The sequence below is a fragment of the Mastigoproctus giganteus genome, chromosome 4 (assembly GCF_048544385.1).
Source record: "Mastigoproctus giganteus isolate SK-2022 chromosome 4, ASM4854438v1, whole genome shotgun sequence".
In the NCBI taxonomy this organism is placed as follows: Eukaryota; Metazoa; Arthropoda; class Arachnida; order Uropygi; family Thelyphonidae; genus Mastigoproctus; species Mastigoproctus giganteus.
In genome coordinates, this window is record NC_143578.1 from 95,486,849 (window position 1) to 95,500,471 (window position 13,623).

A 13,623-nucleotide genomic window follows, 5' to 3' on the forward strand; every position below is an offset into this window, starting at 1 on the left:
GTAGTGAAATTATACACTAGCTGATTCAGATATCTCCTAGAGAGTTACCAATAGGTGCAGTCTGGTGGACTGTCCAGCAGTTGGCCTACTAAAACCATTTTAGAGGTGCACCCTCAAAATGTAAGGAAGTTGGATCTTGCCATGATGCCCATCATGGCCTCAAAAGACATCGATCATAGTGCACAATGGGAGAGATGGAGGGGTTGCTGGAGCTTTCCTCTGAGACTAAACATGGGTTTCCACACTTCGGTCCTCCAATAAGCAAGGTGGTAGTACAGCACCAGTTAATGAGAGTCATCTACCACTTAGTATTGCCTGGTGAAAGGTGGCATTCTTTCAAGTAGTATAAATGGCACACATTTACCCATATGTAAGTTGGTTCACACTTGCAATCTATTAGGTGCAGTATTTTAGGACTTGCACACAGGAAGGGAGTATGCCCAGAGCTTCTCACAGTTCCATCATCATGAAGGTGCAAACAGAGGGTTTGGTTGTGCATTCATGAATCATTTGGGTCCAATTGACGCATGAGTGTCACCTGAATATCAGTTCCATCAGTGTTTTACACTCCCAGGAAACAAGGCCATAGTTTTGACATACCTGAGAAAATATCAGTGACAAGCCACAGGGAAAAATATTGTTTTCAATAACTATTCCTGAGGAAAAATTCTGACTTCAAACATTGAGAACCCTAAAGGACCCAATACTGAATCCCAAGGTACTCCACTGATATCATTAGTTCACATAGAGTGGTGCCCATTAATAACCACTCTCTGCCTTCTGCCACTTAACCATCCTTTTATCCACAACAGTAACTTGCCCCTAATGTCACACCCTGCTCCAATTTGTATAACAGTCTTTCATGCAGAACAGGAGAACAGTATCAAAAGCTTTGCTGAAATCTAAGTGTAGATGTCAAATTTAATTTTTTTTGATATCATATACTTATATATCCAGTTCATTTGTTCTATGGTGTAGTAGTTAATAGAAGTGGTCAGATAAGATCTTCCCTAAAGATTAAAAATTGTCCACATTTGGTTTCAAGCAATTACCAACAATTAATTTTTATGCACATAAAATCTTATATACTTCTAATGAGATCATATATACTTCTTATAAATCATTTAACCTTCTAGTGCTTGTGAGACTCCATAAAAAGAATTTTTGGGTGAAAACTATTAATTCAAGGTTAACGAATGAAACTCTACCTTCTCTGCATTCCTAACTATAATGTTTTACTGAAGTAATTTTTGAAATGAAATTTTATGGTTTTCTCAAAATAACTGTGAAATTGTTCTTCCAACTATTTTGTTTTGTTTAGTAGTTGTGTAACACCTGACAGTTGCTTCCTAATTTTTTTTAAGTTAAAAAAAAATATATATATATACATGTATAATATATATACAGTGGATTCCGGTTATTTGGGCCACCGGTTAATCGGGGCAGCCGTTTATTTGGGGCAAATCTTAAAAAACAAAAACCAATAGAGAAAATAGCCAGGGTTTACTTCACTTAATTGGGACAAAATGCCGTTTAATCGGGGCAGGAGACCTCAGCACTGGAGATTACCCCACGATTGTCTCCGACCGTACCACGTAGTTCGGTCGGATTTCTGGAGGTCACAACCATAAAACAATAAAAACAATTAGCAGTCACCTGTTTATTGGGCTTTTCTGTTAGTGCAATAAACGGACAGTAAACTCAATCTTATTGAATTTACGGTAATACTGACAGCTGGAATTCTGTGGGTTATTATAGTAAAATGTGTTTATACTTCCATGGAATCTTCAATCATATAAAAAAAATAATTTTCAGAATCTTCTCTTCATTCCTATTTTTAAAGCTTCCTAATTTGTTACTCTGTTCTCACTTGCGCGTGTTGTGTTACTTGCAATTTGTGTGTGCCCTGTTCTTTGTTATTGATTGCTTATCTTTCTACTGTTTTAAATTTCAGCCCCCAACAACAAATGTCAGTGAACAGAAATGTCAACTAGTTTAGTTAGTATGTACATATTACAGTACGTATTAATTATTCCGATCATCACGTATATTCTTCCGATTTTCACGTATCATTTAATTTTTTAATTGGTAAGGTAATAAAGGGTAAATTTGTGCTTAATATATCTTTACTTTTATAGCCTGTGGATAATATTCCTCCTATTTTCGCTAATTAGAATCGCTGTTTAATCATCATCAGCCATTTTCAATCCACTGCAGGATGAAGGCCTCTCCAGCAACTTTCCAGTTCCTTCTGTTTTGAGCACTGGCCATCCATTTACTACTCAAAAACTCACGAATTTCATCTATCCATCTCCGCCTTTGTCTTCCAGGTTTTCTTCTAGCTCCTCTTGGGTACCATTCTGTTATTTTCTTAGTCCATCTGTCATCATGTCTTCGAGTTATGTGTCCTGCCCAAGACCATTTTAGTTCTTTAGTTTTGATAAGAATGTCCTTTAGTTGAGTTTGCTGCCTAATCCATGTGTTTCTCTTCTTATCTAACAGTCTGATTCCCAATATAATTCGTTCCATTCTTCGCTGTGTAGTTCTTAGCTTCTCTTCCATTCTTTTGGTGAGTGCCCAAGTTTCACTTCCATAAGTCACGGTGGGGAGTATACATTGATTCATTATTTTACGTTTCAGACAAACTGGGATATTGCTCTTCAGTATGTGACTATATTTCCTGAATGCTATCCATCCAAAATTTATTCTTCTCTTGATTTCCAGCCATTTATCATTATTACAGCTAATAACTTGTCCCAGATAAGTATATGACTCCACCTTTTCAATTACTGCTCCTTCAATCATTATTTCCCTTTCCGTGGCATACTTGTTCATCATTACTTTTGTTTTAGCCATATTCATCTTTAGTCCAAAATCCTTACTAACTGTGCATAACTGATTAAGATTTTCCTCTAATTCTTTGGGATCGTGGCTTATGACCACAATGTCATCTGCAAATCGTAAATGATTTAGGTACTCTCCGTTCACATTGACTCCTTTCTGCGACCAGTCTAATCTTCTGAAAGCTTCCTCAATGGCAGCAGTAAACAGCTTCGGAGATATTGTGTCTCCTTGTCGAACTCCTTTCTCGATTTTAAATTTGCTACTGTCTTTGTCTAGTCTAATTGGTAAGGTAATAAAGGGTAAATTTGTGCTTAATATATCTTTACTTTTATAGCCTGTGGAAAATAGCACTCTCATATATTTTCTTCAAAATCATAATATATGGAGTATCTATGCCTTGTCTTTCCAGTGCCCGAAACATTGCCTTATGCTGTATGGAGTCAAATGAGTTTTCATAATCCACAAATGCCAGGCATAATGGTGTTTTATATTCATTTGCTTTCTCCATTAGCTGTGATATTACGTGAAGGTGATCCATAGTTGAGAATCCTGTCCTAAAGCCAGCTTGCTCTTTCGGTTGATTCTCATCAAGTATTCTTTCTAATCTGTTAGTAATGACCCTTGTGAACAACTTGTAGATATGGGATAACAAGCTAATTGGTCTATAATTGCCGATTTCTGATTTATCTCCTTTCTAATGCACTTTGTGAAGAGCCTTGCCAGTTTTTGTGTTATGTCTCTTCCTCCCAATTTTAACAACCCTACAGTAACTTCATCTTCCCCCGGGGCTTCCCGATTCTTCATTTTCTTCAATGCATGTTCTACCTCATCAGGAAGAATATCGGGTATGTCGTATGTGTTGCTACTTTGCAATCCATCTTCCCCACTGCTGGTATCATTCCCTCACTCCTTGTATAATTCTCTATAGTAGTCTTCTGCTATTTGAATTATGCTTTCTCTGCTGTTTATAAGTACACCATCGCTATTCTTCAGTTTCAGTATCATTTGTCTTTCTGTATTACAGCTCATGGCTGCTGATTTAAATCCTTTGTTTTCCCTTAATGCTTGTTCAACTTTTCTTGTGTTAAATCTTCTTATGTCCTCTCTGAGTCTCTTTCTAATGGCTTTGCATAACTCAGTATACTCAATTTTCTCCCTGTCAGTGTTTTTCTTGCTCTTCATTTGTCGTGTTTGGTTCATCATGACAAGTGTTTCTTGACTAATTTTTTCTTCTTTGGATTTCTGTTTCCCTATAGGTTTCTTGGGCTTTATCACTTTCAGAAAGTTGTAATATTCCTCGTCAATATCTTGGTCCTGAGCAGTCTGCAGAAGCTCAAACTTGTTCTTAAGTTCCAGTACATACTGCTTTTTCTCCTCCTCTGTTATTTCAAAGACCTTTGTATTATTTACTCGAGTCAGTTTTTTCCTTTCCTTTCCTACATCTATATCAAGTGTACATCTTACCATTCTGTGATCACTTCCGACATTTACCTTATTCAGGACGGTAACATCATTCACAATATATCTTCTGTTAGTGAGGATGAAGTCGATTTCATTAGTTGTTAATCCATTTGGACTCTTCCATGTCCACCCTTTTCTTGAAAAAAGTGTTCATTACTGACAGTCCTTGAGATTCTGCAAATTCCACAAGTCTTTCACCTCTTTTATTTCTTTCACCAATTCCAAAATTTCCTATAGTTCCTCTTTCTGCGCTGTTTTGCCTTTTTCCAACCTTAGCATTGAAGTCCCCCATAATAATAGTGTAGTGGGTTTTCTGCTCATCTAGAAGACTCTCAATTTCAGTGTACATTTCTTCAACCTCTTCATCATCATGGCTCGATGTTGGTGCATAAATCATTATAATCTTTAGCTTGTACCTCTTAGAAATCTTGAGTATTAGTCTTGACACCCTTGGTGATGTACTTTTGAATTCCAAAATGTTGTTTTTAAAATCTTTATGGACCAGAAACCCAACTCCACCTTCACTCCTTTCACTGTTTCCATTGGTGTATAGCAGATTTCCACTTGATAAACTTATAAGTGATTCATTTCTTCTTCTTGTTTCAGCCAAACCGATGATATTCCAATTCACATTTTCTAATTCCTTTTCCAGCTCTAATATCCTGTCTTCACCGATGAGTGATCGTACGTTATAACAGGCCAGGTTCAATTTCCGTGCATGGCAGCCTGGTCGTACCCAGAGATTCTTAGCACCCTCTGCTTCCACTCTGATCCTCTCGCTGCCGTAAGAGGGAGAGTGAAAGCTGCTGGGGACTGAGGGCCATTTGTATTGTTCTGCTCTCATTGCTGGAGGGTTTGGTCTTTTCCTCTTCACGCTGACCAGGCGTCTTGAAGAGAACCACTCTACACGTTCGTTGCCACCTAAGTGACGTAACAGGGCTTACCATCGAGACGGTGTGCATGAGTGGATTTTAGGGAGGCAGGCCAACCGGACTTCTCCTAAATCTTCTGTAATAGAGAGATATTGGATCCATCAGTGTTTTAGGCTGAGTGTCTGATAACACACGGATACCTGTTCCCCTCTAAGCCAATAGAATTAAAATTCAATTCACAAACGTGATCATATTGACCGGCGCTTACTGCACATCGTATAGTGAACGGTACTTTACTATTTTGAGTTCGTCGTAACGTGATTTGATTGTACAGTGAACTAATTGTAAGGGGGGGTAAATTGTATTTTTAACTACTTACGTGAAACTTCGTATAATTGGGGCAGCCGCTTAATCGGGCCAAAATGCACTAGTCCCGATGTGTCCCAAATAACCAGAATCGACTGTATATATATAAACAGAAATGTGTGCACATGTGTAATTTTGAAATGAATGTGAAAGTGGCAACTATATATATGTGCGCACATATATATATATATGTATATATATATCTGAAACATATACATTTTTTGTTGTGTGTGTATATATAATATATAAGAAGGTGTGTGTGTGCATACAATTTTTAAGTTTTGTGCCCTTAATGAGTTTATAAATTGGAAAATGGCAGGCATCAATACTTTTGTATTTATATTTTTTTATTTTTAGCAGAATTAATATAGGTGTATAATATAAAATTAAGAACATTTATCGAGTGAAATTTCTTAGTACTTTTCTTAGTAATTTCATTTTATTGGGAATAACTTTTTCAGAGGCAGAGGAAAGTGGAAGAAATAGCAAGCCATATGATTTTTAATAAGGCATGTAAAAAATAGTGGTAAATAGCTGTTCTGTTTCAATATTTTTCATATAAACACATCTTTTATAAAATAAATATAAGGCTAAAATAAATAACACACAGAGTAATCTTTATATTAAAAAGTAATCAAGGAATGAGTGAAAAACACGATATTAAAAAAAAAAAAAAGTGTGTGTGTGTGTGTGTGTGTGTGTGTGTGTGCATGCCATTTACTTCTGTGATTTCACAACTGAATAATGGTTACTAGTTAAAATAATCTGCTATATTATTCATAAAATGACTTTATTTTACAATTTAAATAAATGCTTTGATATTGGATCTTTAAACTTCAAATAAATTGGGATACATAAGAAATACACAGTAATGTTTTAATAGTATACATATAATGCCTGACTTATTTTCATTATATTTCACTCAGGATTTTTAATGCTGGCACAAAATATACACATGCAGCTCATCATTCCTTAAATATAACTCTTCTTTTGTACAGCTGGTCATTTTCATTTAGGAATTATAATCATTACTAAAAAGTATACAAGTTAAATAGTTAAAATATCCATTGGTCCAAAATCTTCAGATTACCACTGAAAGAAAGACAGGGATTCTGCCAGTTCTAAGGCAACTTCATGGCAAAAATGAAATTGTTCCTAGAAAGTATACAGATATATATATCATTAAAAAAAAATAATAATATAAATAACATTTAAATACACTGAAATAAAACAAAAAAGTCCCAAATAAGCTACAATTTATTTGGAACATTTGGGCTAAGAATTACCTTAACTTTTTTTTTTTTTTTTTGACTAGAGAAATGCTAATATTTTCTCATTGCATATGGAAAAATGGGGCATCAGAAGTGATGAGCATATGAAAGACCAGTCAGATTAATTTCTGTGGTTGGTAAGATTATGGAGTAAACGTAAGCAGGATATTTTTTAAAATCCAGACTTTGGACTTGAAATTGAATTAAAAAAAAAAAAAATTGCATGTGTACACTGTACGGTACACTTGAGTTTTATGTGTAAACATCTTTGATGACACCTACTCAGGCGCCTCCATAGCCAGGTGGGAAGGAGCAGCAGTGCGTAGCACATGCTTCTTGATTAGACTGGGGTTCGAGCTCGTCACCACTAAGTATGGGGGATGCGGAAAGGTCAGGGAATGACCACCGCATATTCCGGAGCAATATGGCCTTAGTTGCTAATGCTCCTAAAAACCAAATAACTAACAAATAACTGACGACACCTACTAAATTTTGAACACTGAAATCATGAACGATGTGATTTATGCTCACGCCCGCTACTTACTGTACCGAATCAATGTTAGTGATAAATAGGATACACACGCCCGCTGCTTAATCTACCGAATCAATGTTTGGAAGAGGTTAGGCCAATAGCCATTTGTTGAAAGTATGATTGCAGCAATACATGTATTTGTATTATTACAACCATACTATCATGTTGGATCGTGTTACTCTGTCATGCTTTGTCGCAAATTACACATGCAGCACTACGAGATCTGCAAGAAACAACGGTATCCATGCATAATATGCTATCGAAACTATGACTTGGCTCAGGATCTCAATGAGTACAAGCACAAGATGGTAACGCTGCACATTCCAATTCACAATGAGGAAACAAAGATACTGTCAGAGATGAAATATGTCAAGATCTATGACAATAATGAAAAGCTCATACTATATCGTAAATTGTATGAATCAGACTTGGACATTTGCAAAACAATTGAAATATGGAAGATTATGTATCAAGATGACGTTGACCCTGACAAAGCATGCAGTAATGACCTACATAGCCCTGTAACACAACTGCAAGAAGAAAACCCCTTTCAAAACTTTTATAATCATCCAAACAGAAAGATGAATGAGGATCTAAAGCTTGCCGTGCTCAATTGATTCAGTGCAACTGCAAAGAAACACGAAAACTTGATGACCAATGAGGACTTCTGCAACTTAATGAGAATGGCCAGTGACAAGCAAAAGATTCTACTCAGACATGTAATTTGGAGTCTGTTATCTCCCAATCGCAAACCGATTCAAATATTTTGACCGGCCCAGCTGGTTGCAGAAAAACATTTATGATTCACCTCTTGATGGAAATATACAACCGCTTCAATAATACAGACAGGTACTGTAATGCTTTCATTACATGCACTACAACTGGTAAGGCTGAGGTGCATCCAGGAGCAATGGTTAGCCCAAAGCCATCTAAGTGGTTGCCCCGAATCATAAATGTTTTTCTGCAACCTGGTCCTTTGCTTTAAATACTTTACTTTAAATTTTGCAAGATATCCATTTCTCTAGTTACCAAAAGGTTTCTGCCACAGGTGACAATGGTTAGTCCAAAGCCACCTAAGTGGTATGCCCCAAATCATAAAAATTTTTTTGCCACCGGCTGGTTTATGACAGCTCTGAGCACATCCAAGATCACCTCCAATGATCCTTTGCATGATCTATTCTCCCGACTCCGTTTTGCTTTGTTTTGAAATGGAAATGACATCATTTCGACGTCGCAAAATCATGACAAATTCATTTTACTACCGTCCAAAATTTAGTATGTGCCGCCAAAGATGTTTAAACATCAAAAAAGTAATAAATATAAAATTTCTGTTTATCTCCTTATGACCATATAAGTTCGGAGGAGTTCACAAAATAGAGAGAATACAAGAACATCACAGTGTTTAATAGTCACATGGGCTTGACCCACATCCACTCAAATGCATGTACTTCTGTGCCCTTGTGATGACCACTCTGCTACGAACAGCATAGCATACACATTTGATATTAAAATACAGCAATAGGATTGTTTACATCCTCTCATGCTCAACACTGCTGTGAGGAATTGTTAAAATGCCAAGCATGACGTGGAATAATAATGATATATATATATATACCCACACAGTGGGGAGTCAAAAAAACTACATCACTTGTCAATTTTGCAAATAATGTTTTGCATTGCACTGTGGATTGCAGAAATGTACGAAATGCATTTGTTAGATGGGATATACTGAGTGATCACGGAATTATGACCACCCCTATAAAAACTGAATGCAACCCACTGATCATGTGTGGTACGAGAGTGCGGAGTTAGTCGACCTACATAGCATAGATAAGGTGTCAGTGGTTGGTAAAATTCTTAGAGTGATGGGTAAAAGGAAGGATTTATTGGACTTTGATGAAGGACAGATTTGGGGTGGGCGCTCGATCAGCTGGTGCCTCGATTTCCCAAATGGCTGAACTGGTGGGGTGTTCAAGAGCCACTGTAGTTAAAGTGTACTGGGACTGGTGTCAAAATGGTCAAACGACCCGACCAAAACTGCAAAGGTCAGTGAAATGTTGATGTTAGAGGTGAGCGCTGGGTCCGATGACACATACATGCACAGCATTGTTGAAGACTTAACTACCTAATGCAACATGGGCCATCCTGGAACAATATCTGGCATGACGATGCGTTGCACACTTGCACATATGGGCTATACCAGCAGACGAACCCTACTGCATCCTCTCCTAACCAAGGTTCATCGGTGTAAAAGACTCGTCTGGTGCAAAGAGCATGCAAGTTGGACTTTAGAAGACTTTGGCAAGAGACCAGAATGCTCGGCTACCATTAGGGCAAGAAGCAAGTTATCTACTCTTAGCCTGTTGAAAATCTAGTTTGGACTGATTAATAACTGCTTTACAATTGTTGTGAGCTTTGGTGTAGGCAGAAAATGAAACTGAAGAATTGGAAACAAATCAATTACGATATGCAACATTCTTCTCTTGAACAGCCTTAGCATATTTATTGGAAAACCAAGGTTTAGATAAAGGACGAGATTTTAAAGTGTAGTGTGGGATAAAGGATTCCATTGCTTCAAGAATAATTTCACTGACACGATCTGAGCAAATGCTGACATCAGAAGTTTTGAAAAGAAAAAAAGAAATCTCGCAGGTCATCCCATTTTGTATTCTTGTAATGCCAAACAACACGAGGTTGGGAATAGCCATGAGATAAAGGCTCCATTGGAGAAGAGACAATCACCAAGTCGTGATCTGAGGTGCCTAAAGGACTACTCACTTTGACTGTGTACTTAGAAGGGTTGTTTGTGAAAAAAAAAGATCAAGTGTGTTGGTTAGGATTGTCCGGTATTCTTGTAGGTAAATGAACAATCTGTGCAAGGTCAATAGTAATTGCAAAAGCCTCGGCATACCGACCAGCTGGGTCAGTATGACTAGAAAACCGAAGCCAGCTGGAGCTGTGAACATTAAAATCACCAAGGAAAATTACTTCACTGTTAAGAAAGTTGGACTGGAGAAAGTCAAGCTGCAAAGAGAGGAAGTCAAAGAGCTCCAATTGATTACTGGAGTTGGGAGAATGGTAGAGACAACAGATGAATTTAACACAATGAGGCAGAGAGATTTTAAGCCAGAAAAGATCGAAAGAGGAGATTCCAAATTACCAAGTCTCTGACAGGGAATATTGCAATGGACATATGCACAAGTACCATCTATGAGGCAAAAGGAATCATACAGTGAATAGTTTGGGCAACTGAGATGAGCAGTAGTTGAATCAACCAATAACTGAGATTCTGTCAGAAGAGTATATGGGGTTTTGCAGACTGAAAGTGGAAACGGACATTGTTGAGATTAGAATTGAGACCACGTATATTTGTGAAATTAACTAGGAAGTGTTTGGGAGGTTTAGATCTTTTCGCAGATAAGCTTACTCTATTAGTTTGACAATTCATGGTGTATTTAATAGTAAGAAAAAGTGTGTGGGGGGGGGAAGACATGCTGTACGAAGTAATGAGATTTTTGGATATGGCATACACATGGTAAGAATATACCCAGATCCTTGACAAGCCGACCAGGCTAGCCGGGTGAGTAAAGTGCCTGCCTGGCAACCCAAAGGTCGCGGGTTCGAATCCCACCTCGGGCTTGGATCAAAGTACTGCAAAAAAACTTTGGGAGGTGCATTATGGCCACAGAATCCGATGCGCCAACAACTACAAAAAAAAAAAAAAAGATCCTTGACATAACGTGGCCTCGACAATGTCCCCTGCATATGCACTACTCGGACTCCCTCCAGTCCAGTGTGCTAACTAACTAGCAGCCAGCCTGCAAACACCATTTTAGAGCTGTACCCTCGAAATGTAAGGAAGATTGGATCTCACCACGATGTCCATCATAACCTCAAAAGTCATTAGTCATACTGCATGATGGAAGAGATGGGGAAGGGTTGACCAGAACTTAGGTCTGGAGACTAATCATGGGTTCCACCACTTCAAGCCTCCAATAAGCAAAGTTGTGGTATTGCACCTGTTGATGAGAGACATCTACCAGCTAGTATTGCCTGGTAACACAGAGGAGCGGCATTCCTCTATGTGATGTGGGCACCACACCTCGACCGCTGTTTACGTTGGTTCACACCTGGATGGTCATCCTAAGTATGCTTGAGCATGGGGGTTATACCCAGGATTACTAACAGTCCCACCAACGTGAAGAAGCTAACAGAGGATTTGGCTGTCACAGACCATCTGAACTTTGCCAAAATTGCGTCCACTTGACTTGAGTGTCACTTGAATATCAGTTCCATCAGCATTTTAGACTCCCAGATAGCAAGGAAGCTTATCTGGCATATCTGAGAGAATATCTGTGACAACCTCAAGGACCTAATTAGTAACTTAATTAGTAAGTGAGAGAGTAAACACAGTAACACATAAAAAACTGACACAAAGCACAGATATTATTTAGGAGATAACATATATTAAATTTAGCAAATACAGAACATACATAGAAGCTTTCAGCTACTGTATGTAGCCTTTTTTCAACTAATTGAGCACTGGCAAGAAGTTGTTTTTATGTGCTGTAGCTGACCTTCAAGAACGTAAGTACGCGAGGTCACAGAGGAAGGGAGAGTGGTTTACAGGAAGTTGTGAACAGTGATGTGGGTGAAGAAGAGAGAGAGGGCAGAGGGAAAAGAAGGAAGGGAGATAGTTGAGATGGGTGACTGCCATTGTAGGTGACTGCCAAGCTTGTGGACTATGAGAGGTTCAAAGATTGGATGTATGTGGGTGCCACAGTCCCTGTTCATTGTATTACCAGTGACACTGATGTGTGCTGATTCCAGCCAACAGTGAGTCCTGAAATTGCAAGAGAAGCCTATGATTTTTGCATCCTTGGGTGTGATATCATAGCTCTCCTGTCAATAGTGAGCAGCTAGTGCTGAATGGTTTAAGTCAGCTTTAGTGATGGTGGTCCCTCAGCCAGTCTTCCAAATGATGGATGGCTTCCCCAATGTAGCTTGCATCGCAGTCCCTGCATGGTATGCAGTAAATGATCCCACTCCACTTCAGAGGTAGGGGGATATGTGAATTGGAGTTTCTGTTCTTGTCACTCCAATGCACAAAGTCACATCACCCGTTCACTAATGAACAGGGCTTGGACACATTGCTCCAATGCTACTGGCACACACAAAGAAATACATACGGTCAAGTTGGACCTCAGAAATGTGGCTACCCTTAACTACTGGGAACTATGGACATCATGCCGTCACAGCACCGGATGCTCTTCATCAGATGCCCGACAACCTGACACTTCCAGGTTCACAGGCATCGCCCGCATCCCACTTTACCCTGCTCTATGCATGGCATAACCAGAATCCTTCACTGCTACAACATCCACACCGTTCAAATAACTGGAACGAAACTCCAATCCACATACCCCCCCCCTCTGAAAACACTGATTTCCCCAGGTTGTCGGGCATCTGATGAAGAGTGTCCAGTGCTGTGATGGTGTGATGTCCGTAATTCCCAGTAGTTAAGGATCTGCTCAGGGTAGCTGCTTTTTCTGAGATCCAACTTGACCTTATATATTTCTTATTGTGTGCCGATAGAGTTGGAGCAATGCATCCAAGCTCTGTTCATTAGTGAACGGGTGATGGTATGACGTTGTGCATTGGAGTGACAGGAACAGAAACTCCAATCCACATACTCCCTCCCCTCCAAAAACACCGATTTCCCCTCTGAAGTGAAGTGGGATCATTTACTGCATACCGTGCCGGGACTGCGATGCAAGCTACATCGGGGAGGCCATCCGTCGTTTGGAAGACCGGCTGAGAGACCACCAGACCACCATCACTAAAGCTGACTTTACCCATTCAGCACTAGCTACTTACTATTGGCAGACGAGCCATGATATCACACCCAAGATGCAAAAATCATAGGCTTCTCTCACAATTTCAGGATTCACCATTGGCTGGAATCAGCACACATCAGTGTCACCGGGAATACAATCAACAGGGATCGTGGCATCTGCATACATCCAATCTTTGAACCTCTCATAGTCCACAAGCCCGGCAGTCACCCATCTCAACCATCTCCCTTCCTGCTTATCCCTCTGACCTCTCTCTTCCTCACACATGTTACTGTTCGCAACTACCCGTAAACCACTCTTCCTTCCCCCGTGACTTCACATACTTATGTACTCAAAGGTCAGCTTGCCAGTTGTTTTTATGTGCTGTGCTCAATTAGTTGAAAAAGGCTATGTACATTCTGTATTTGCTAAATTTAATATAT

The 13,623-nt window shown here is 39.0% G+C and overlaps 1 protein-coding gene across 4 annotated transcripts in view; it reads right to left on the reverse strand.

Moving 5' to 3' along the window:
- Nucleotides 1-6,525: 6,525 nt before the first annotated feature.
- The window catches only part of LOC150086925 (receptor-type tyrosine-protein phosphatase S-like), a 1,004,071-nt gene continuing 996,973 nt past the window's right edge, over nt 6,526-13,623 (reverse strand). For 3 of the 4 annotated variants that reach the window (XM_090372826.1, XM_090372825.1, XM_090372828.1), the window contains one exon: nt 6,526-6,698. In XM_090372826.1, coding sequence (XP_090228952.1) covers nt 6,630-6,698 — 69 coding nt within the window. In that variant the 3' untranslated portion in view covers nt 6,526-6,629. The remainder of the gene's footprint in view (nt 6,699-13,623) is intronic. The other variant, XM_090372827.1, reaches the window with a different exon arrangement.